Source organism: Chinchilla lanigera, unplaced genomic scaffold, assembly GCF_000276665.1.
Source record: "Chinchilla lanigera isolate Chin_1 unplaced genomic scaffold, ChiLan1.0 scaffold00126, whole genome shotgun sequence".
Taxonomy (NCBI): domain Eukaryota; kingdom Metazoa; phylum Chordata; class Mammalia; order Rodentia; family Chinchillidae; genus Chinchilla; species Chinchilla lanigera.
Window position 1 is genome coordinate 3,701,259 of NW_004955527.1, and position 25,573 is coordinate 3,726,831.

The 25,573-nt window shown below is 43.1% G+C and overlaps 1 protein-coding gene across 1 annotated transcript in view; it reads right to left on the bottom strand.

The window, feature by feature from the left end:
• Positions 1 to 25,573, bottom strand: part of Kazn (kazrin, periplakin interacting protein) — a 1,006,619-nt gene that overhangs the window by 737,546 nt on the left and 243,500 nt on the right. The window contains exon 2 of the mRNA XM_005409886.2: positions 14,633 to 14,790. Coding sequence (XP_005409943.1) covers positions 14,633 to 14,790 — 158 coding nt within the window. The remainder of the gene's footprint in view (positions 1 to 14,632; positions 14,791 to 25,573) is intronic.

Below are 25,573 nucleotides of genomic sequence, written 5' to 3' on the forward strand. Positions count from 1 at the left end.
ATGATTTCAATCCTCTGTGTGTGGTGCAAGATCTTCTACTGGGTCTTCACACTGTCTTCTTCCATGCAGGTTTGTTGGCACCTCCAAATCACCAGTCCTTGTATTGGACTAGGGCTGCTTCTCGTGATTTCATTTTAACCTGACTCTCACTGTTTAGAACCTATGTCCAAATAAGCTCACATCCCAAAGTTCTGGGGGTTAGGACTTCAACATATTTTTAAGGAAGACACAATTCAACTTCAAACAAGAAGTTGGTCCCTTTTCATGAGGTTAGGGAAAACACAGTCCAAATGGCAGTCCACATAACAGTGGGAATTTGTACAAGTATTTTGAAGGCTCTGCAAACACAGATTGAAATTTCATTTGAAAATACATTGAAAAGCCATCACATACAGTCAAATGGGATATATCATTTAAGAACATCAGTGGACAGCTTGTATTTCCAGAAGAACAAATGTTTGTTGTTTTTACAAGTCCAGGAGTAAAACTTCACATGGCTCCCCTCTGCATATATTCGAGCTTTTCTTAGTTAATTGTGATTTCAAATGGCTGTAGCTTTACACTGCTTTGAATTCAAGCCCTGTGCTCAACTGCACAAGAATAGAGATGCTCCTCAATTTGCCCAATAAACTCTTTGGAAACTGAAAGTATCATTTACTCAAAAAGGCACTCAACCTACGGAACATCAGATGTTAGCCTATCCTACTTCAAATGTGCTCTGAACACTTACATTAACCTATAGTTGGGCAAAATAATCTAACACAAAACCCATTTATAATAAAGCATTGTTTATCTCATGTAATTTATTAATTACTGTGCTAAAGGAGAAAAACAGAATGCTATGGGTATGCTTCTGAACCATAGTGAAGTTGAAAATTCAAAAATGGAAACTTTGTAACTAGGGGGACATCTGTGTAAGCCAAGAGGTTTCTGGAGGAATATAAGGAAGACATCAGGTAGAAAGGATGGCATTTCTTCAGGTGGCAAGTGATAGAAACCCAGATCAATGTAGTTTAAGTTAGAAGAGGACTTTGCTGCTTCCTCTGGAGTGTTTCTTTTTCTTTTGTTCCTCGCTGTGTATTCCCCTTGCATAATTTCCTCTTTTTCTATGTTGGTAATATCAGGAATTGGTTCCCTTTACACATTCTACTCTTCTGTGCCCCACCTGTCTGAATTACAGAAACTGAAAAGCTGAAAACTACATTTCCCAGAAGCCTTTGCAGCTAAAGGTCCCCAAGGCAGTCTTGGTTTTGCCTAACACAGGACAGGTGGCCAGTGAGACAGCCATAATGAGAAAGGAGAGTGGTTGTTATAGCAAATTGAGAACAGAAACACACAGTACATCAGATCGGCTCTGGAGAGGGCTCTAGGGCCTAGAGCTCAGTGCCATGGGTGCTGTGTGAGGCATTAACTGCACAGTGTCACTAACCATATATGGGACGGTTGAGTGGTTTCCTCTGGCTACAGTTATCGTGACTGTATAGCCTTTAAAACCTAGCTTTGAAGAGGTTTTGGAGATTCTGTAAACTGTGACTGACATAGCAGATTCCATGTCCTAGAACATACACTGATCACTACCATACCTGTCTCTTGAACCCAGCGCTCTCTCTGAAGCTCAAGACTCAACCACACTTAGATGGCCCATGGGTCCCTCTATCTTTGTTGGCTTCAAACAAAATTCAAGTCTGCTGACTTTCTGCTTCTTTTTTATTAGGTGCTGCTATTTTCTTAGTTACCCAAACCCAAATCTGAACCTCATCCTAGGCTTCACTTTCATTTTCACTTTCAAATTTCAATGAGTGACAGTCCTTCTTGCTAACTGTTCTCAGAACACATGCTTCCCATTAATTTGATGGCCCCATACCATGGCTCTGAGCCGTACTGTCTCTTGCCAAGACAAACTGTCTCCTGTCTTTAGTCTGAACCCTGTCAATTCATCTTTTACTCTGCCTCCAAAATCATCTTTCACCTACCCAAATACAATCACATCATCCTTCTGCTTCAGCGCTTGAGGCGGTCCTACATTGTGGTGGTCCTCAAAAGGAAAGAATGTCATGAATGAATGAACCCCAAAGGTAGCAGAAATAGGCTGGAGATTGCTCAAATCTATCTTCTCATTTTCCTGAGGCCATTTTTCCAGTGTCTATTCCTATTGCAGGGTTTAATTTTAAGTCAGACCTGATTTCAAATACCAAGTCTACATGGCTAACTCTTACTGTGGAATAGAGCACCTTGAATCTCAGTGGTCTCAAATAATGAGCATTTATTATTTCTTACAAGTCTGTGTTTCTGTTGCAACGGGCTGAGCTCAGGGATTCCGCTGGGCTTTCTTTTTTGGGGGGGTTTTTCTCCAGTACCGGGAACCGAACTCACGACCTTGCACTTGCCAGGCAGGCGCTTTTGCCACTGAGCTAAATCCCCAGCCCCTTCAGCTGGCCTTTCTTGTGCTTTGTGACTTGGGTAGGTCGGCTGGTACCCTGCTGCTCCAGAATGCATGACTCAGCAGAGACACCTCACCCATGCTCCTTGGCATCTCTCATTCTCCAGTAGCTAGACCCAGCTTGTTCTCACTATCCAGGCAGCGTGGTGAAAAAAAAGGAACATGCACGGCATCTAGATGTCTAAACTCTGGACATGACCCATTCTTTTTTACCACATTCTTTTGGCCAAAAATATCACAAATCAGCTCAGATTCGAGTAACAGAGAAATTGACTCTATCTCTTAATGAAATGGAGCTGAAAAGTCTTATTGCAAAGACAGAGTGAAGAATTGCAGCCCTTTTTGCAATTAAACCAGCACAGCTGTTTACTAGATGTATTGCCTTACATAAGTTCATCTCTGGGCCTCAGTCTCCTCATCTATAACACAGGGAAAATATTATGCACCTCACAAAGTCAACTTGGGGTATTCAATGAGACCATGGAGGTAGAAATTCTCAGCAGATGATTTGATACAGAGTAAGAACTCCATATTTCTTCACTATATTTAGTTTCAGATCTCCATGAAATGTTTACCATCGTGTTCATAGTTGATATAAACTCAGGAAGAATTTGTCAAACAAATTAATCATGCACCTGCCTCTAACTACCAGCTGGACTGATGGTATTTGAACAGTCTGTCATGTTTCTAGATCAACCACACTCAAACACTGGCCCATCTGAAATCATCCTGTCCAAGCCTGACATGGAGGGTTCTTAACATATATCGTCCAGCTGTTCAAACACGGGCTGTCCTCTGTGCATGTGTATGGGGCAGAAGTGCAAAATTCACATCTTCTAAATAAATCAGCAGAAACTTGCAAATTAAGGCACTTCAAATTCACATTTACAACAGATCAAAAGTCATTAAGAGTTGGATCTTCAGCCCTTTTTCCGTTACTTTAAGAAGGTACCTAAAGATGACTGATATATAAAGGTGAGGGTTTTTTAGCTCATGGTTTCAGGGCTGAAAATCTAAGCTGCATGGTACTGGCTCAGGAAAGTCCCCAGCTGCATCACATCATGGCAACAGCACTATGGTGAGAGCATGTGAGACAAAGAGATCACATGGAAAGACAGTAACCAATGGGACCAGGGAGGCCAACAGTGCTCTTTATAACAATCTTCTCCCTTAGTTCCTTCTGAGGTCAGCACTCTAATGAACCAGTGACCTCCTGCTAGGCCCTACTTCTGAATGGTCCTATCCCTTTTTAACATGACCACACTGAGAACCAAACTTCCAATGCATAAACCACTGGGAGACAAACCGCATCCAACTGTTGCAGTCGTCCTACAGTATCTTCTGAAGATGCACATGGTTTATGTGGTGTGTTGGTCATACTCCTGCCTCCACATTTTGCACTTCCTTGTGTCCACAGTGCCTTCTTATACTGCCTCTGGGCTTGGTGATATGACTTATTCTGACCAATGGAGCAGTAGCAAGCCTGATACAACTAAAGACTTTCAACGTGATTGCTTTGTTCACTTTTTCCTTCTATGGACCCATATTACCACTATGAAAATATTCTGGAGTTAGCCTAGTAGGACAGTGTGAGAAAAACATGAAGGAGAAGTGATTCATTGCAGATGAGGCCATTTTAGACCAGTCAGGCCTCAGTTCACAAAAGTATGAGCAAGATCAGTCAGAATCAGCCACCCCTAGCCATGTCAGCATGCTTTGCCCATTAATCCACAAACTTATAAAAAATAAAAAAAAATAGCTATTGTTTAAAATCAGCAGGGGGCTGGGGATTTAGCTCAGTGGCACAGCACCTGCCTGGCAAGCACAAAGTTGTAAGTTTGATTTGCTGTACCGGAAAAAAAACAAAAAAAAAAAACCAACAAATAAAATCAGAGAGCTTGGAAATGCTTTGTTATGCAGCAGTAGCTAGCTGATACCAATCCAAGCCATGATTCTCATTGTCAAGTCTTTCATGAGAGCCTCTTCATTTTATATTTTTGGAGGAGGAAAACCAAGGAAGGATTAACTCCAGATCAGCAATTCAGTTCATAAGAGGGCATACTGAAAGCAAATATCTAGGCTACTAAGCTGACCCAAATGTGTGACTTTAAATCTCACAGGAGTAAGACAGTACGCCGAGTAGTCAGGTTGCCATCTCACTCTTAGGCTGTTGTTAAGTATGATTTATTCAGAGTCGAGAGTGAAGGAACATGAAACACTGACTTGGATTGGCACCAAGGATACTTGTTGGCTCTACTCCCAGATCTAACATAGGATTTAAATGATAACACTTAGCAATGCTCTGCCTCAATTTACCTGGAGGCTCTAGAGGGACTATTTGAGTTGAATATGAATGGGAGGTCCCAGAACCCTGTTTAAGAATTGCTGCTCTCAGTGTGCATTAGTTTAGGATTACAATTACACTTAGCTCTCTATTATCTGGCTAATGGATGGGAGCCACAACATAAAAATAATGCCATATAACCGATACTTTTTAAAAGTCCAATATTGAATTCCCTTATGGTGGAAAAATATATTGGCAGTGAAATTACCTTTCTAATTATGTCTCATTCAGAACCACATTAATTTACATTTCCTGAGCGCATGCCACCAGGGATGGGATGCCTTCCCCACAGCTGCTCTGTAAAGTTACCAGTGTACAGGTGCATAATTGGGAATTGACTGCTGGCCAGATTCTCTGAGGCAGCTCTTCAGTTAAGGAACAGAAACCCTTGCTTCTTCATTTTCTTGTCCAAAATAACTCTGCATTTTTCTTCTTTTCCCCCACATCCATTTGATGCTTAATTCTCATGGAGCTCAAACAGCTGTTTCCCTAGCCTTCTGTGTGCATCTGCACGTCCATGGCATCTAATGAGAAGTGACTGAGGTCCTGGCTTCTCTCTGTATGCCAACAAGCAAAGGATTAAAAGATGCTCTGTTCCTGAGGGACCAGTTGGGATTCTTACATTCCCTAAATTAAATGTAAATTTCTGGAATAAATAATTTGCAAACATCTTCTGCAACATCTCAGGGGATCTATTTTCAGTTACCTCATGGGGTAATACTAAACACACACAACGAAATTAAAGTACAAATCTATGCTGTGAAGCACAAGAAGTGTTCTCTCTCTCCCTCCTCTCCACCACATTCTATAGGTCCTCTTTCTCTCCCTGCTTCTCTCCACCACACTCTACAGATCTCAGTTTAAATGCCATGTTTAAAGAGGTTGTCTTCTTAAATTAGGTCATAATATAAGTTTAAGACAAGTACTGAAATTCATTATTATCTGTTGTGTATTTACTTTCATATTTACATCAGTCTCCCCCATAAAATGCAGGGTCCTTAAAGGCAACCATCACTTCTTTCATTTTCGTCTTGTTTGCCCACTCTCTTGCACACAGTTGGTGAGGTGGATTAACTAATGGGCCACTTGTAACACCCAGCTGAACTGAATCAGTGTGGTTCTGAATCGGCGAAGGCCCACCTCAGGACTGTTGCCAACAGCATAAAAGCAGAACTGGAGGGGAAGGTGGTGCGCTGTTGATTCTCCTGGAGAAGATTGTCACGTTGGTTTTCCTGATATGAACTCGGCTGTTATCATCATCCAAGGCGCTTGGGACCTCACTGTCACTGAGGATGGCTGAAGTTATTTTCAGGGGAGCTCTGGTCCTTACCTTGAGTGTTGCTTCCTGGCTCCAGTGCAGATCCCTCAGCCTGCTGGCACAGAACTTTCATCCTGCTGGTGCAGACTTTCTAGCTTCCACCACTGACCTTTGGGCCTTCCCAGGGCAGATCCTTGATACAGACTTGCATGAGACACTGTCACAGGCTCTAGGCCTCCAACTGGACTCACAGAGGACATTGCTATGGGCTCCAGGACTCCAGCTGGACTCACGCAGGACATTGCCACAGGATCAGACCTCCAGCCGGATCATCTGGGTCTCCAGCATGTGGACAGATCTCTTGTGCTCTTCTGCATGATTTTTTGGGTGAATATTATAAAATAATCCTATAAATTATGTGTCCTATATGCATCGATTCCCTTACAAATCCTAACTACAACAGTTGGGCACATAGCAGGCACTCAGTGAATAGAGAAGAAAATGAGTGAATGGATAACTAAGGTACATTTCAAGGACCAATTATGACCTAAGGCTTCAAAGGAAAGGATTCTGCTGCAGGAAGAGTTCCATAAATAATCAGAATGTTAACTTTGGACCTGAGGCAGGGTTTCTCCACCTTGACACTATTGATGTTTGGTGCTGAGTACTTGGCTGTACAGGAATGCTCCATGCATTTTCAGAAATTTAGCAACATCCTTGGGCTCTCTATCCATCAGATGCCAGTAGTACTCCTACTACATCCCCGACCACCACCAATCATCTTGTGTTGAAGACAAACACACCTTCAGATATGGCCAAAAGTCCCTTGGGTGAGCAAAATTTCTCCCCCCTCAGCTGGGAACCAATCATCTCGAAGGTGATGGTGGGATCAGGTACTATTTGTTGAACCAAATATTTACCAGTATAACGACTGGTATTGTGAGGAGACTGGAGTTTAGAGTAGGGGTAAGGGTAGGGGTAGGGGAACTGGTAATGCCTTTTATATTCTATTAAACAATTTTGGAAAACTATATTCTTGAAATCCTAAACCTTCCAGGGGTTGGAGAGGGTAGAGTTTAGCTTTAGAATGAACTTCATATTTATTAAATTTGTGAAAACATGTTAGTTGCATGTGATATGCGATGTCTGAAGCCAGGATTTCATCTTCTTTTTTCTCAAAATTACATATCTCTGTCTCTCTATTTATAACCCCCTGAGAAGCAAATACTCTGAGGGTCACCATCTACAAGTAAGAAATCAATTGTGCTTACTCTGTTGATGGGTTGCATAGAACAATACAAAAAGGGCTGTTTTACAAAAGCTTAATACCTGGTTTCTAAAATGGAGATAATACCTCTCTGTATCTCTCACAGGTGAGGGGAAAAATGAGAAGAAGGCTAAGGAAAGTACTTTGTAAACAGAAAAACCATCTGCAAATAGCGGCTGAGTCTTTCTCTGAGTTCCCACAGCTACCTGCACTACCGCCTTCACCAGCGGTTATCACCGAGCACCCAGTGCCTGGCTGTGTCCCACTAGACCTCCAGCCTTGCTGTGGTTCCCATGGGGTTTGTCCCACAAAGTCTCATGTGCTGGAAACTTGGTCTCCAGTGTGGCAGCTGAGGTGGTGGAACCCTTAGAGGTGGGACCTAATGGGAGGTGACTGGGTCATGGGGACTCTACCTTCATAAATGGATGGATGCTACCTTCCAGGACTGAGTCACAAGTCAGTTGATCCCTGTAAGCATGGATTATTGTCAAGAAAAACCACCCCACCTGCTTGGCACCTTTTGTGTGAAGCTATTTCCTTCTCCGCTTCTCTGCTTTGTTGTGACACTGCCAGACACCAGCATCGTGCTGTCTGGACTTTCCACCCACCAGAATTGTGAGCCAAATATAAACTTCTCTCCTTTATACATTACCCAGCGGCAGGGAACATGTGAAAGCAACACAAAGCAGACTAATGCGGACCAGGAGCGGGGCATGGCTCTGACCCTTTCTGTTTCTATCGTTTAGTGCAAGGCCAAGCTGATGCTAGGCTGAGGTCCAACATGCAGGGTGCATTGTAGACTTCTTGGGGCCTCCATCTGTGGCGCCACCTGCCCAGCATCACCCTTCCTCTTCGTGGTAATGATATTTCCACACATTGTGTGTGGTCTTGCAGTCTTGGTAAGACGAACAGTCAGCATGTCGACTCTCCCACAGCCATAGAGGAGGGGGCCCACGACCTGAGACATGACATTCAGATTCTTCAAGAATCTGAATCATGATCAAAATGATACAAAAAAAGACAATGACTAGAGTCCATTGGCCCAGCACCAGCACTCCAAAGCTGCCTCCCTTTAGCTGTGACCCCCGTATCTCTGTAGCTGCCCTCCTTCCTGTCTTTTCTGAGATGTGGTCCTATGCTTTTCCAAAGCACTGCACCACAATGTGCTGTTCCATGTGTCCTCTGCCTTACTAACCAGAGTTACTTTCTGTTGCTGATGACCAAAGAGCACTAAGTCACCCCTGCCTTCCTGCTTTTCTTACTCCTCTAGGTTCTCCTCACCATAACAGGCTCATCAACTAGTAGACCAGCCTAAATTCTACCTCGTCACCCTTTTGAGTGTGTATCATTAAAATAACCACTCGGTATCTAAAACTTCTATGATAAAAGAAAAATAAATCCTCCAGTTGTGTTTTAGTGCTGTACAGCTTCAGGGAAGCCTCACCAGTTTGCTAGAGACTGTTCCACTGAGCTGCTGCCCATCCCAGGGCACGGGCCATCTCACCAGAACACAGCGGCATGCAGAAGTCCATCTCCTTTCTGAGTCTCCTTTCCAGCTGCGCCCATATCTTTGCACATGAAACACCAAAAAAAAATTTTGCAGCCCTCTCAATTCTCCCTTATGAATTCTGCACAGCTGATCCAGGTTCCGGAAGAAGCTATCTTCTCTATTAACTTTTCTGAAAGATCTTAGACACAAGCTGGGCAGAGGAAGAGCATGACAATTTCTTATCTCACCCTCCATCCCTCTGAACAGGGAAGGTGATTACAGAGGCGCTCTGTAACTGATGGGACTGCATCGAAGTCTGGCAATGCCTGCTGGTGGAATTTTATATATTTAAAAAATCAACATTACCATGGGAGAGTGTGTCGTAGACTTTCAAGAGTTATGTAAGATGCTGCAAGCACCTGGCCTGCTGATGTTATCGGATGCATCTGAGGGTGAGATACAAGCATTGCCTTTTCCAATGCACAGGGGCAGTTGGTGTGAGGGAGACCATAGATTGCTGCACAGGCAGAGCTAAGACTCTTGAATGATCAGCTTATCACTGGGGCTTTTTAATTAGGAGAACTACTTTCATCAGTGTCTACTTAAGTATTTCTTCTTCCTGTGACCTTTAACAGGTACAAATCCAGTGGGAGAGTAGACTTTAAAATATCCCAGGATAATATTCTTGGGATGAAAGCTTTGCCTGTTTGCACTTGTTCTAATGTCAGAGGTTTTATTTTTTCTGCTTGCTACATGCTGAGGAGCGCATCCTCATCCTTTCCCTGTGATAGTGTCACATTTCAGAAGGAAATAAGAAACACTCACACTTGGGGTGCGTCTTGTTACCGCAGCCAGTGCCTACGACCTTCTTGGATCAGACACCTGCTGGTGCCCCAGTTTGTGCAAAGCGAGGGCAAGACATTCTCTAGGGCTGTCAACACAGTCACAGGCATGAGTCTAATCATGGCGCCGGCTGCAGCTGCACAGCACCAGGGAGCTACATTAATCATCACAGGATCCTCCCCTGACCACAGCATGGACTTCAGTAAGCATCTTCAGGGATGGAAAGTGCTAGTGACAAGAGAATCAAGTTGAAGCACACCTCCGGGATGCATGGGAACTGCTGGGTTCCCCAGGTGGCTTCCCCAGTGCCAGATGAGGGCCACGTGGCAGTACTAACCCTCCCGAGGTCTCGGCAGGAGCCTAAGCCAAGGGTTTCTCTGGCCCAAACCACCCTCCCGCATCCTGAGTATCCACACAGCTCAGATAACTGAGCTACTCAAGTTAACTCAGCCTGATTCAAGCAGAAACCAATCAGAAAGCATAATGTACCAGGAGGGTTGGCTAAACCATGCTTTTAAACAGAGACAAGAAAAAAGCACCCAAAGCATATTCCATCTTGGATGCTGGCAGGGTCCCCACCCGCCTCCTGAGTGCCAGGCTTGCCTCCTGCTAGCCTGCCCCTGGCTGCTGAGTCGCTCTCACTTGGCAAGGGAAATACCAGGTCTGGGCGAATGTGCTCTCAGCACAAATAACAGAAAGTAAGATGGATGAGAAGAAAGGAAGGTAGGGGAAGGGAGGGAAGGAAATAAAAAAGGCAGAAGGTAATTCCACAACTCAATGAAGACTTATTTTGCCAACCAAAAGAGGAGGAGACAGGGAGAGAGGAGGAAGAAAAAAATAGGAGGGGAGGAAGAGAAAGACTGGATGGGGAGTAGAGAGAAAGAAGGAGAGAGAAGACAGAGAGAGAGAAAAAAAGGGGTAAAGGAGGAAAGAGCCAGGGAAAAGGAATAATCTAGAGGATGAAGCCTCTTTGATGGCTTTTCCATCCAACATTTGACTTGTGCCAGGCTTTAAGCACAGGCTTGCTTAGAAATGTCAGCTGTGTGATTGCTTGTAGTTTTAAAGGTGTGCTTATTTCATTTCATTCCCAGAGACAGACCTACAGGAAGGTTGTGCCGGTAACTCACCTCCCTCCCTCTCTCCTCCTTGCCATCCTCCTTCCCTCTCTCTCTCTCTCCCAGGAATTGAATCTAGGACTCTCTCTCTCTCTCTCTCTCTCTCTCTCTCTCTCTCTCTCTCTCTTGGGAATTGAATTTAAATCTCTAGGTTGCCCCAGGCTGGGCTCTAACTTTCGATCTCAGGCCTGGTGGTGGCCATGGATTCACGAAACATGGGCCCTTCCTAGGCCGTTCATGCTGTGGTCAGCACAAGGAGCCCGGGGTGCATGAAGGTCTCTGTTCTTTGGGACTTAACCCTTAAGAGGAGATCTCCTCCAGGAGCCATGCCATCTTCCCATGTTCCCAAGCTCCCCCTTAATAATGATAGGCGGTCTTTGGGGGGAAGAGGAGGAGAACTGCCAATGGGAGGTTTAATTTGCTGTAATCAACACCTCTTAGCATGCACAGTCACACAGAACGAGTCAAAGAATTAATCTCTACCCGAAAGAATTGCTCTTCGGCGTTATGAATCTAATCACTTACTAGGCTGAGTCAGCATTCTGAGGTTTAGACAGAGCTCTCAGGCATAAAAGCCACAAGATCAGGTTTCACATGAGATCTGAATGGGCTACTTCATGGAGTTTGTGGAACCTGCTGTCTAAAGAGGGAATAGAATGCAAATTGAGGCACTCAGCCTCTTTCAGACACCCCAGGCTGGAAACCTTCAGGAATGAATAAATCATCGCAGGCTTCAGGGTCTGGCCCTGTGAGATGCCCCCTCCGTGACTCCATTCGCCAGGGCGATTGTCAGGCCTGCCAATCATCTCTGGCACCCCCATTATACTGGGGAGATGTGTTTGCTCAGTGCACACCGTTTTATAATCCTCAGAGGTGGAATTTCATAGCACAGCAATGCGTCTGCCTCTGACATTCTCCTAAGCAGGATTTATTGCTTCCAAGACAGATGTGACTTGAATCAATTATGCCTGTAAGCAGTCACTCCCCAGCAGCCTCTGATTCTCTGGAATACTTTTGGCCGACTTCCTTCAAGTTGTAAGCTGATGTCAGAGTGTTTCATCATAATCTAATACTGCTAAGAGCCCTTTGGGTATGGAAGTGCCTCAGCTACTATACCAAGCAAGTTAAGGGATGTGGTTATGACTATGAATAGTATATGTCCTACTGCACACACATCTAAGGTTGGACATCCGTTAACATCATAACATGCAGACCTAATGGAAGGATGTACATATCAGCTATATTTACATTCTGTTGACCTCCCACTGTTAATGAGCTTAAGTACGAAATAAATACACTTGATTTTCTTTGGAAGTGAGGTAAGAAAAAGCAGTGTTTCAAAGATTAAAAAAAAAAAAATAATTGAACTTCTAGAAAATGCTCTATAAAGATTCTCACTCAAAATAACATATTTCTAGACATCTACTTCAAATCTGGAAGCCACACATCACCCTAGCCATTTCCAAGATGTTGGGTTCCTTAGCATTTTACAAACTTGGCAGCATTAATCTGAGAAAGCACATTTTGGAGATGTTTTTAAGCCTGGGGAAATTAGATGACATGATTCTATTTGACTTCAGCAAGGGACTTGGGATCAAAACCACAAATTGTGCTTCAAATAGTGGGTCTGGAAGAAAAAACACGGGGGTGTAATTTTGGACTAAACTAGTCACAACATACTTCATCTTTTATTGGTCTAAAAAAAGTTACAGCAAGGAACCTTTGAACAGTAAGAGGCTAAAAAAAGACAATAGTTTTTCCAGGTACCATATGATGATTTTCTTGGGAAGGATACCCAACCCATCTTGATTTCAGAGTATATAACCGTACACTGATACATTTTATCTGAGTATCTAAATGAGAACATTCTAATATGCATTGATTTGGGGACAGGAGAGAATGAGATAATAAAGTATTCCTACTAACTACATTATATGGGCTATTTTAATCCCCTTAAATAAAAAAGGGGGAAGCATCATTATCAATACCAGTGAGGATTAAAAGTACCCAGTGAATTAGGCCTTTAGGAGGAGAAAATCTCTCCTTAAGCAATGGGAAATATTTTCATTACCATTAGTAATTGTACAGATTTCGGGCATACAGTGTGATAATTCAAATGTATACAATGTGTAATGATCAAACTAAAGTAACTAGCATTTCCCTCTCCTTAAAAATTTATAGCTTCATATTACTTCTGTGTTTGGAGCTTCTGAACTATTCCCTTCAGTTCCTCATAAAACACATAATAAGTTGTTGCAAACCATAGTCATACTGCTGTGCTGTGGAACGGCAAGACTTATTCCTCTCATTCAGCTGTATTCTGGTTCCTGTTATCCAATGTCCCTCTAATGTTTAAAATTTTCGCAGTCCAGTCCCAGGCACTGGTAAGCTCAGAAGTGATGGAGAAGGAAAACAATGAGTTGTTTCTTCTCTTAGATTTTGCAAACTAGAATTTACACAATATCTTCGGGGACTCATTCAGATGGTTTCCTGGGCTGGGGTGTTAGCTATAGGATTGGGTCCAGGCATTGTGGAAAGTTAATCCTTTCAAGAACAATTTGCTCTCTTTTATTCAGTAAATTGCTCCAAATTTCCCTTTTTCTGAGTTTGAAAATTGGCTGCCGGCACTTCAGAATGCTTCCTTTCTCTCTCGACAGCTTGGGGAGGATGGAGAAGCTGAACTGTTGCTCATAATAAGAGGGGCAGGGAGAGCAGCGAATGGGAATGAAAGGCTTTGCATAATTCGGGGTATCTCAACGCAGGACTCAGAATCCCACGGGCAGCCTCAGACATTGACAGGTGAGATATGTACAAAAGCGTTGCCAGTTAAAGTCTTACTAGTACAAGATCCAGGTTTTGGGACTGATTCAAAAAATCAACATAAAGCTTCACCACTATAGAAACAAAAGCAGAGAAACCATAGTTCGAAATCTCTGCTACAGAATGGAATGCAGGAAGCAACTGACCATTCTGATCTCACTGTTGTTTCAGAGAAAACAAACTCAGAAAGAAAGCTCCAGGGCAAACTTTCTCTCTCTCTCTCTCTGTCTCTCTGTCTCTCTGTCTCTCTGTCTGTCTGTCTGTCTCTCTCTCTCTCTCTCTCACAGACACACACACACACACACACACACACACACACACACACACACACTAAACCCAAAGACCATGCATACCCTGAAACAATTCTAGGAACTGGAAAGGAAAGGTAGACAAAAACAATAAAACCTAGTGCAGCTTAGCTCTCAAACCTAAGAAACTATCAATTTTCTTAAAACACCTGGTGTTTGCCTATCAACATATCAGGAGCCAGCTGCCAACAAAGCCAGAAGGAGGAGATAACTTATTTTTAAATATTATTTCAATGTAATAGGGTACGAAGGGAAATCTTGAAAAGTAACACCTCAACAATAGCAGGCAACAAGCAAAATACATTCTGTAATGAATTCATTGCTGGTGTTAACAACAACAAAAAGAGCGCTGATTCACTTCCTGGGTGGTACATCAACTGTACCAAAATATTCATTAGCTACTCAGAGATACAGTTTGGTATAAGTATTTACTCCATTCCAACATCATTGCCAACTTTGATGCCTGCCAAGTCTGTATGTAAATGGATTTTCACTTCTCAAGGCTAATGGTAGATGTGTTACATTCTCAGAGAGAATGCGTACATTGTTTCTAAGCCTTACCACTTACTTAAAAATAAGCCATCTTAATACCAAATCCAAATAAGACCTCCTCAGAAATCTGGGACACTCAATGTCAGAATATCTGTTATGTGGTTATCACAAAAAATTTTAGTAGATTTGATAGCTGAACGTTCTTGGACATAAAGAATGTTCACTCTATGTAGAATTTCTCTATTGATCTTTGTACCTGAGCGTCCATTAAAAGGTGCCTCATCAAAATCATGGAGCTCTTCAAGGTCTCTTTCTCCGTGGGTAGGAAGGGGTCTTTGTCCTCCTCCAGTGCCTTCGATTTGGTGACAATAAAATGGGAAATCTGGTCATTTAGGGTGTGCAAGGATTGTACAGCTGTGAAAAGACAAAGAAGGAAAAGTGAAGTCACAACTGGTCATTTTCAAAGTGAAATTGACTGGCACATTTCAAGGGAAAAGTGAAGTGTAAATCAGGGAGATATCAAGAACCATCAGTTCCTCCAACAAATGATTTAACAGCTAACCTGTGTTTTTTGACCACTCTCCAAATGCCAAGCCTCCATAGAGTTCTTGGGTTACACAGCTAGGCAAAACCAGACACGGTACCCACCTCACACAGCATCCAAGGTTGTTAGGGAAACAGACAAGGAACAAGTTAGCAAATAGACACAGGAATGTGACTTTGCGGTTAAGTGTTCACAAACTAGAGAGATTAACAGGGCATAGGGGATGGTCCTAGACTAGATTTACATTTATGGTAATATAGTTGGCTATTTTACCTCTAAGCAGATGGCCTCCGTCATTAAAGTTTATGAAGGGACCACAGCCATGTTTTCCAATCAGTGCCACACGTGGGCTAGGAGAATCATTATATCTTCATAATTCCCACCACACTTACCATCCGACGTGTTATAGATTTTAAGATTGTATCTCATTTGTTATGCTTGCTGTCTCTCTACTTTCTCTCCCATGCATTTAATATGAACAGAAGTTTTCTAACTATTGTTTATTGCTGTATTTCCAACAGTATGTAGAAGTGGAAAGCACTAAATAAATATTATAGCATTATTTCTCTTATATGTCAGTGAATTAAAATCCCTTCCCTTATGAATTTCTATAGTTTTCAGGTAAATCTATGCTGCTTTTTTGTTTTGTTTTGTTTTTGTTTCCCAAGACTGGGGATTGATCCCAGGACCTTCACCTGAGCTACCTTCCCAGACCTTTTTATTTTTTAATTTCAGAGTCTTCGCTACATTGCTGTTTCCTTTGCTCAGCTCTAATGAACTATTAATATCCTGCCTCAGCCTTTCAGATTGCTGGGATCACAAGCATGCACCACCACATGCAGCTAAATCAATGCTTTTAAACAAATAAACAAACAAAGGTAAGGCCTAGGGGCTCTCAGTAAAGCTACCATGTTAGCCACAATTCTTATGGGGAAGGAAATCATCAAACTCACATAGGAAACAATGGCTTTGAAGACTTCTGCTTTTGGCCAAAGGCAGAAAGAAGGCCCAGATTATCTGCCTGATATGAATAACTAGAAAACTGGACACTATTTTAGAAACAACTATATTTTAGACATCAAAAAACAGATAGCAATAGTCAGTGCTCCTTGAGAATGGGAGAAACATAAGCTTAGTCCCATGATCTCCACATATGCTGGAGGGAGAAAATTCCAGACTTCAGCACAAAGAAGAGGTAGTCAAAGAGAGCCCAGGAATTGTGCTGAGTCTCACTGCAAGATGGAGATTGGGAAGGCTAAGAGGCAGATTTGCAGGGTAGAGTAGTGGACATTAAGTTACACAGCAATCTCCAGAAACCTCTACAGGAGTTCTTTGAGTTGTTGCCTGAACATCAGTTCTGCATATAAGTAGAATAAAACCACTTGCATGAACAGGCAGAAAAATTCCAGGAAAGAACAGTTACTGGGGAGCTATATGTAAATGGATTTTCACTTCTGTATGTAAATGGATTTTCACTCCCATTTACATAATTCACCAAAATTCTAAGGGATCACTTGGGGCCACCATTGCCAGTAGGATCACCAGCCTGAGAGTAGAGACTTTGTTGAAATATAGAACACATTCAGAAGCTACATCAAAAGTGCCAGGCACTAGAAATGAGGCCAAATGATTCCTACAATAAAGGCTAGTGCTGGTCTACCCCACCCCAAAAGACAAGCTTAGAAGTAAGCCTTGAAAGGATCTAGATAGTTTCCAACTAGCTAAAAAAGAAAGCGCATACTTTTTGCAGAAAGATTTAGTGACCAAAAATTTTGTTTTGTTAGTTCTTTTATTTTTTAAAATAAAAAAAATGCAATGTTCATAATGTGTAGTGTTTAATAAGAAATTACCTGGCTTACAAAAAAGCAAGACAGTGTGACTCATAAGTCAGATAAAAATAGTATATAGAAACTCATAATGGAGAGAAAAATCAGTGTATAGAAACAGACCCCAAAGTGACATGATTAGCAAGCATGGCCAGTACGACAGCTATTGCAAATGTTCTTTCCATCTTGGAGGTTATAAACTAAAACATAGTTGTAGAGGAAAAAAACTAGCATGCTTAAATAAGAACCAAATGGAAATTCTAGGGCTAAAAATGCAGAATCAGAAATGAAATTTTCCCTGGGTGAGATCAGTGTCATATTTGACAAAGCAGAAGAGAAAAGTCATTGAACTTGAAATCACAACAACAAAAGTATCCAGCAGGAATGGACCGTATCTTGGTGACAACACGAAGCTACAGCGTTGCCTGATATACAAGCACCTGGGGTCCAGGACAGAGATTGGGAGCAGAAACAATAGTCAAAGTAATCATATCAAATTTTTTTCCCAAATTTAGTAGCAGTATAAGCCCAAGAATCCCAGTAAGCCCTCCACAGCATAAACACAAAGTAAATGATAGCAAAATATAATTAAATTAGCAAACACACATACCACACACACACATACACACACACACATACACACAGGAAAGATCTTAAAATCAGTCAAAATAAAAAGGCATGTTCCATTCAGAAAAACAAAGATGGCAGACTTTAATTGGAAAGATTCATCTTATTTGTGTCTATCCCAATGAATGCAAATAAGAAGATAAAAGAAGTGACTTTACTTAAAGTAGGAAAAAAAAGACTTGCCAATTTAGAGAAATCTACACTCAGTAATGATATCTTTTTAACAGAAAGATGAAAGAGAAACATTTTTAGATAAAGAAAAGCTAAGAGAAAGTACCACTGGCAGACCAAAAAGCAAGGAGGATGTATGTCTTCAGGGGTTGATCACACATAGAGCTAAAATGTATTACAATACTAGACAAAGAATAAGGGGAGGAATGCAAGTACATTGTAAGAATCAAATGTATGTAAATTGGTATAATAGTATTTGCAGGCAGAATGTGTTAAGTCAAAGATGCATATTTAAATTCTTAAGTAAACCCTAAAAACAATAAAAACTAACCAGCAAGCAAATAAGTACAAAATGGTTTTGAATCATAAAGGATCCTCCTTGGAGGACTGAACAAAGAGCTGTAAGCACAGGCCATAGAGTGGGAGGAACACAGGATGTGACTCCACAGCTACCCTTCCCCGCACAGGGAGCTCTAACATCCTTGGGAGAGTAGCTTTGCTACAACTGAGAAGGATGAAGTAGAAAGTATAATGGATAGAAACACCCAGCAGGACTTGGAGTCTGAAAGCAGAAGTGCCCCGCTATACCATACCCTGCCCTGGGCAGCTGAGCAGAAGGGTCTTTCTGTGCACATGCCAAGATGAGGCAGCTGAGTTGGGGCTGAAGTGACAGTTTTGTGGCACTTGAAGTCAGGATCAGAGATAGTTTCACTGCCCACCTCCCTCATCCTCCACCTTAGAGTTCTTTAGCATCCCTGGAGTTGAGGATTATCTTGATTGAACTGGCCAGAGGGAGGCTCATAGACCGGGATACATCCCAGAACTGCTAACCTAAGCCTCTTAGAGCCCAAAGAGGGGGAGAGTAAGGGAAGGGAAACAAGTGGAATGTATGCGGTATTCTCCCCAGTTTTAGCCAGGAGTGACTGAGTGACTTTCCCTGCCCTATCTCCCAGCGCATGAACACAATGGGCTCAAGAACAGCACTGCCCCTGGGGTCCTCTGAGGATACCCCAGTTCCTAAGCCCTTTGCACATAGACACGCAGAACCTGAAATATCCATCAACAAAACTCATTCAGTAAATTCTCAGGAGGGAAGAATTACTCTCAGTGCTTTTCCTCAAGTTTCAGATTCTCAAAATGCATCTATTATAGCTCTGTTTGTCCTTCTGGAAATTGAGGCTGGATCACCAACATCTGTTCTAAAGTTCGCTTTGTTCCAAAAGAAAACCTGAAAGGGTTAAGCATCACTTCCGGTGCTTGAAGAATTCCACCAGAGAACTTATCACACTGTGCTGCAATTACTTGTTTATGAATCCATCCTGGTAGGTCTAATTACTGCTTCAAAATCTGCCCTTTTCTTGACCTGTCCTTAAAGAGTCCCCCTTAGCATCCTTCCTTGTGCAAGAAACATACCTCCTGCTTTCATTGATATCAGGCTGTAACATGTGACTCACTTTAGCTAATTAAATATCCAAGCAGAATCTGTAAGAGCCATCACGTGGTTCCCTTGACATTCTTTCCCCTGTGCCATGACAACTTCCTGCACCCCTGAACCAAAATGATATGGAAGTGTTGGAGGGTCGGGGCACCACTTCCAGCCTGCACACCCACCTGATCCTCTTCTGTTCTCCTTTGGGCCAACCCAGCTGCCCGTTTGGTCCCACACGGGTCTAGCTTCCCATTCTTCCCTCTTCCCTTAAGACAGCTACTGCTGAGGAGGCTGCACTGGTATATTTCAATCTGGGGAACCACACAAGCAATTCTAGGAGCGTCAGATGGAATGAGAGGGATCACTTGGTGATTCCCTCAAACCTGACCGATGAGTAAGCTGAGGTCAAAAGAGATCGCCTGGCCACTGGGAGAAGGGGCAGCAGTTAATTGAGAGAAGGGACTCAGTTTAATTTTTTTGCTACTCCTTCTATTGAGAATTGGACTCTAATGCCCCTTTGAGTCTAGGGCTCCAGTCCTCGGTCATAAGAGACCTGTAGCTTCCATCCTTGACTCTCAGAATTCTCGCTCTGGGTGATGCTAGATGTCATGTGAGGCACCTGAGCAACTTGAGGCCACTGTGCTCAGAGAAAGCCCTCACACAAGGACATTGTGGAGAGAGAAAAGGACCAGCCAGCTTTGGCTGTTCCAGCCATCCACCCCCAGGCTCCCGATGTGCTAGTGAAGGGAGCCACCTGGAGCATATGCTCCAATCCCAAAAGATACATGGTGGAGAACAGCCACGAATCCCAGCCATCTACCATAACCAAGGCCTGTACACATGGCTCCAGCTGTCTCCACCTCCATGTCATCCCAAGTGAGGCCCAGTACCAACAGAGCAGAAGTGAGCTGCCCCTCTGTACTACACCCAATTCCTGACCTACAAAACTGACAGCATGATGGCACTGACTTGCACTGCTAAGGTTTAGTATTGTTTTATTTTATTTTGTTTGTGTACTGGGGATTGAACCCAGGACCTCCAAACTGAGCTACATTCCCAGCCTGCCCTGCTTCCTTCCCTCTATTCCTCTCTCCCTTTCTTTCCTTCTTCTTTTTTTTTTTTTAAATTTTATTCTGGCTAAGACACTAAATTGCCCAGGCTGGGGTCCAACTTATGATCCTCTTTCCACAGCCTGCTAGAGTGGTGGGATTAGAATCATGTGCCACCACACCTTGCTTTTACTACTGGGTTTGGAGTTGGCTTGTTATGCAGCAGTAGTAACTATAATAAGTAACTGTAACACTCTCACAAACACACTTCAGCTGTAAAATCCCGAGGGCAGCAAATGTGTTTCTACCACTCATCCCTATAACACCAGCTTTAAGCACAGCACGAATAAAATGCTTGAACAAATGTCCAAAAGAAAAAATAAAGACTAAGTGAGGCATGAATGAAAAAGCCAACCCCCTCCAACTTTGTCCCAGCCCCTCCTTGTTGCCCTGGAATCAGGCAGCTTGAAATCTTCTCTATTTGGCCTGTAAAAATCTCAACCGAATAGTGTTGTTCTGAAAATGTATGATGGATTACAGAATGCAGAGCCATAGATATGCTTCCTTCTCTACCTGAGTTTAGGAAATTGAGTCATAAAAACCAGTTTATTTGGTTGGCTGTTCTGGATGTAAAATGCTGTTCGATTTATTTCCTGTTATTCTGGTCTACAAATTTGCAGAAACACGTATTTCTAGAGCAGGGCTTATTTATATGAAGTGTTCATTTGGATTCCAGTGTACATTAACGAGCACTTGTTTAGGTGGCAGAGAAGGATGGCACTTTCATGGGCTGGCAGAAAGAAAAAAACTGACTAGTTTCAGTATTTTGTGTCCTTAGCAAAAATAGGAGGTCCGCATAAAAGCTGTTAGTGTTTGCAAAAGGGGGATAACAGCTTACCGTACTGTGTCTCTGTTTTTATGGGTCAGATGAAGTATGGGACATGAAATAATCATAATATCCCCTAAATACTCATTTCACACAGTGAAGTCCAGCTGTCATTGAGATGGACTGGGGTACCTTTTTATAGAAAGATATACCAGAAGAATCATGTCATGGGGCACAGCCTTGCGACAGGAGCTCTGTGGATTTTATAGTCTTGTCATTTATATGGTCCATAGATATGAACTAATGATCAAATTTATCCCCTCATGTTAAGCAACCTTTGCTTGTCATGTACTTCAAAAGCTATGATGTATTTTGCCTTAAAATACAAGTTTCCAGTTCTTGCTTTAATAGGATCTCATTAAATAAATGAAGCCTAAATAATTCAGATTTTTCCAGTGTTATTATAATAAAATTCATACTGCAAGTCAAAAGTTGATGCTAGAGGCAAGTAGGTATAGAAATTAGACCCCCACACACATGGCTGGTGGGAATATGGCAGAGTGCAGCCACTGTGGAAGACCTTCAGCAGTTCTGTCACAATTTAAACACAGAGTTTACAGAGGACCAGGAATTTATTGTTAGGGATATAAGCAAAGGAATTGGAATTAGGTGTTCAAGTAAATACTTGTATGTGAATAGTCACAGCAGCACTATTTCTCAGAGCCTATGTAGAAACAACACAACTGGCATCAAGGGACGAATGGATAAACAAATGTGGTATAACCATGTGGTGGAATACTAGGCAGCTAAGAAAAGGGAGTGAACTACTGATACATACTACTGTGTGGTGTTATCAGAATATAGAGGGAATGTTTAAATTTTGAGAAAAGGATTACAATAAAAGACATATTGCCATTCATCCTCCTCAGAATACTTTCCCTCACTTCAAACACACTAGTTCCATTGTTCTCACCACTTTCTCAAGCCATTCTGGAAGTCCTATTTTGCGAGTGTCTTTATGAGGTGTAATAAAAAAGTGGTGAATACTGCTGTGAAGTGCTATCCAAAAAAGGCAAGCTAGTAAAACGACTGCAGTGTGTTCTCATCTACCTTATGTACTGGATTTGGCACTGTGGGACTTCAGGCTCTTCAAAGTCAAAACAACCATGAAAGGAAAACATTCTGAATCCCCTCAGGACATGGACAGCACAACTGAAGACACTGTTGAAAGAGCACTTCCAGACCTGCTTCAGAAAGCGGCAAGAACGGTGGGATAATAGTGTTTGAAATGAGGAGGAGGATTCTGAGGGCTACTAATTCAATGTTTCTATTATGAGAATAAATACTTTTAAACTTAAACATTCACCATATTTTTTATCATACCCATACAGGGGTTGAAACTGGATATTATGAAAAATGAAGAAGCCCAACACCAAAGATTCCATTTACAAAAAACTGTCATTCTGTTTATAAGAAAGTGCCATTGTAGTCAAATTATACAAACAGAGAGCAGGTGAGTAGATTTCAGGGACGAGGGCAAGGAAGGAACAGAGAGAAGCTGGTTAATGTGTAAAATTTCCTTTTGCGGTGATAAAATGTTGTGAAACTGGATAATGAGGATGGTCACACAACATCATAAATGCTTCAGAACTGCACATTTTCAATTGTTGAAATGGTAAACTTTGTTATGAATTTTACCGCCATTTTTTTTAAAAAGCTGAGAAAGCAGCTCAAGATCACTATCAGTAAAATAAAATCAAACCAGAACTGCACCATTTCCCTTGGATTGGGCATTTGAATGTTTCCTAACATGCAGGATGCCTCTGGGTTCTGTCTTGTGGTGCGATGGGGAGAGGACCCAGTTGAGCACCAATGGAAAAGACCTAAATTACAAAGCTAGCCAGGTATAAAAATAGGCAACAAAGCAAATCCTTAGAACCAAGGATTCAACATAACTGATTCACCACCATCCTCTTGAAGGGAATAAATGCACAAGCGACCTCCAGTCGCACTGTGAAAGCAACCCACATTGCTGTATGTCCCAGGGAGGCAATGATTGAATCAGGACTTCACTGAGCATCACAGGTGGAGATTTGATGAACTGCAAAGCCCAGGGGAGCCAGAGTAAGTCCAGAGCAGGAGCATGTGGCTCAGAGTCATGTCCTAAAAATGTACATTTGGCCCTGGTTTTGGATAGCCAAGACTATGGTCAGAATGAAGCTTGAGGGTCCAGCCTGCTACCACCCACTGAAGAAAGAGATCACCTACTTCGGAAAGTCAGGACTTCAGGGTCAGAGCTCCTGAGCTTAAACTCTGCCTCCCTCTGTGTCTCACTGTGTCAGTTTAGGCATTGACATCCCCTCTCTGAGTACCACTTTTCTTACCTGTTGCATGGAATGAAGTCATGTTCAATCCATGGAAATGCATATTGAGTTTATTAATGCAAGTGACGTGTTTAGACCAGGGCCTGGCCCAGAGTCATCCAATGAAAGTAGTCAGCCAGCATCATTATTATTATTATTTCTGGTCACTACCTAGTTCCTAGAAGCCCCCAGCACGCCTACTCCCGATGTGATCATCATCGTCTACCCAACCTCAGAGGGTAGTTCTCAGGGATCAAAGCCCCAGGTCGTCCTGACAACATCCTGGAAATCAGCCCCTGCCTATTCTCACAGCCCTATGTTTGCCCCGTGTACCGTGATACCCTCTTCACTGCCTCCCTGGTGATTGGGATCCACCAAGACCATCCAGTGGGCTGACACAGGGCTGGAGCCACGGAATGAGGTTATTTGGCCAGAAATACTGTGTGGAAACTCTGTGAGAACGTGGCCATATTCATGTATAGTCCAGGTAGAGGAAAGAAAGCTGGGGAGAAGAAGAGAGGGAAGAGATTGAGAAAACAAGAAGGAGAGAAATGGGAGGAGCACACTAAATAACACAAAGCAGAGACAGGACTGCAAAGCAGAGACAGGACTCTTATTTGTACCCGTCCTGGGACCAAGCTGTCTCCTGCTCCAACCTTCTCTTTAGGCTAGCTTATATTGGCTTCAGTACCAAGAGAACCGTACTTTGTAAGATGCTCCTCAACTTACGATGGGGCTACATTCCAATAAACCCAAGATAAGTCAAAAATGTTACAAGTCAAAAATGCACTGGGCGGGGCTGGGGATTTAGCTCAGCGGCAAAAGCGCCTGCCTGGCAATTGCAAGGTTGTGAGTTCGGTTCCCGGTACCGGAGAAAAACCAAAACAAAAAAAAAAAAAAAAAAATGCATTGGGCACATGTAATCTACCCTGCATCAGAGATCTGCACCATGGGCCACTGATGAACGACTTGTCCCACCTCATGACTGGGGACTGCCTGGGAGCTGCAGCTTGCAACCCCTGCTCTGCATCACAAGGCTAGGGAAAGATCACAGCCCAGCATTTGCAGTGTGGTCTCTGCTGGATGCACACAGTCTTCAACCGCAGGAAACTGAACCACTGTAGGTCAGAGAGCATCGGCACATGCATCACAGCCAAGGTTCTTTGTCCTGATGATGACTTTCGCCTTTCATTTCTCAAGGCTTCTGGACTGCACATGAGCTATGGTACTCACTCAGCTTTGTGTCTTCCAGGCCTTGCTCAAAGGTAGGCAGGAGTCGGGGAGGTACCACCATCGCTTCTAATGGCAGCTGCCACTGCTAAGCACTTGCTGAATGCTAAGCACTGAGCACCTGTGCATCTTCACAGTTCCTCTGTCTGCAGCCCATGCTTGGGTCCTACTGCCTCCATCCATCAGTTGAAAAAACTGAGGCTCAACACTGAGTAATTGGGACATGGCCACAGAACTGCACTCCTGTGAAGAGCTCTGTGGTGCACCATTTCTCCCCTGCTGGACTGATAGGATGCTTCTACTGCATCGAAGGATGCTACCCTAAGTCTATGAGGCTAAGAGCCTTGTAGTTTTGTTCTCAAGCAACTCAGTCCTGTGGCCTCTAATGGAGCCACTTCTCATCCACCAAGGCCATACAGACACTGCCCGCCTGTCACTCCTTCCAACTCTTCCAAAGCTAGCATCAAAAGCCACCTACAACACAGCACAGCCCTCTGCACTCTCACACAACCTAAAAGTTGACAAGTGTCAATGTGCAGAGAGGTAAAAGGTGCTTTCATTCTCTGTCCTTCCCTCCCAGGTCCCATGAACTCAGGGCCTTTGTACTGAGCTACATCCCCAGCCCGTTATTATTTTGAGACAGGATCTTGCTAAGTTGCCCCAGCTGGGTTCAAACTTGCACTCCTCCTGCCTCAGCCTCCCAGAGTGAAGCAATTACAGGCAGGCACCACCCATACCCGGCTTTGCTTCTCTTCAAGCACAGCCTCCCTGTTGAGCAAGGCCAGCTCTACTTCCCCCTCACGGGAACTGCAAAGGAATAAATTATAATAATGTTGCCCATGAGAAATGGATTATGACAAGATCATGTAGCCAGAAGTCTTATCCAGGCATAATGTATGGATTTTCATTGAATGTGATTGTCCAGGTGAAGACTGCAATGAGGAAACGGACTTTGGCTCAAGGAGGCAGAAGTGGAGGCAAGGACTTGTCGCCCTTATGGTGACAGAAGACAGAATAGCAGAACTGCAGTCCTGAGAAAGATGCTCTCTGCTGGGGGTGGTGGTGCTATCTCATCCCCGGAACCAACTGATCTAGGAAAAAGGAGTGGAGAACCCTGAGTGCAGTGACTCAG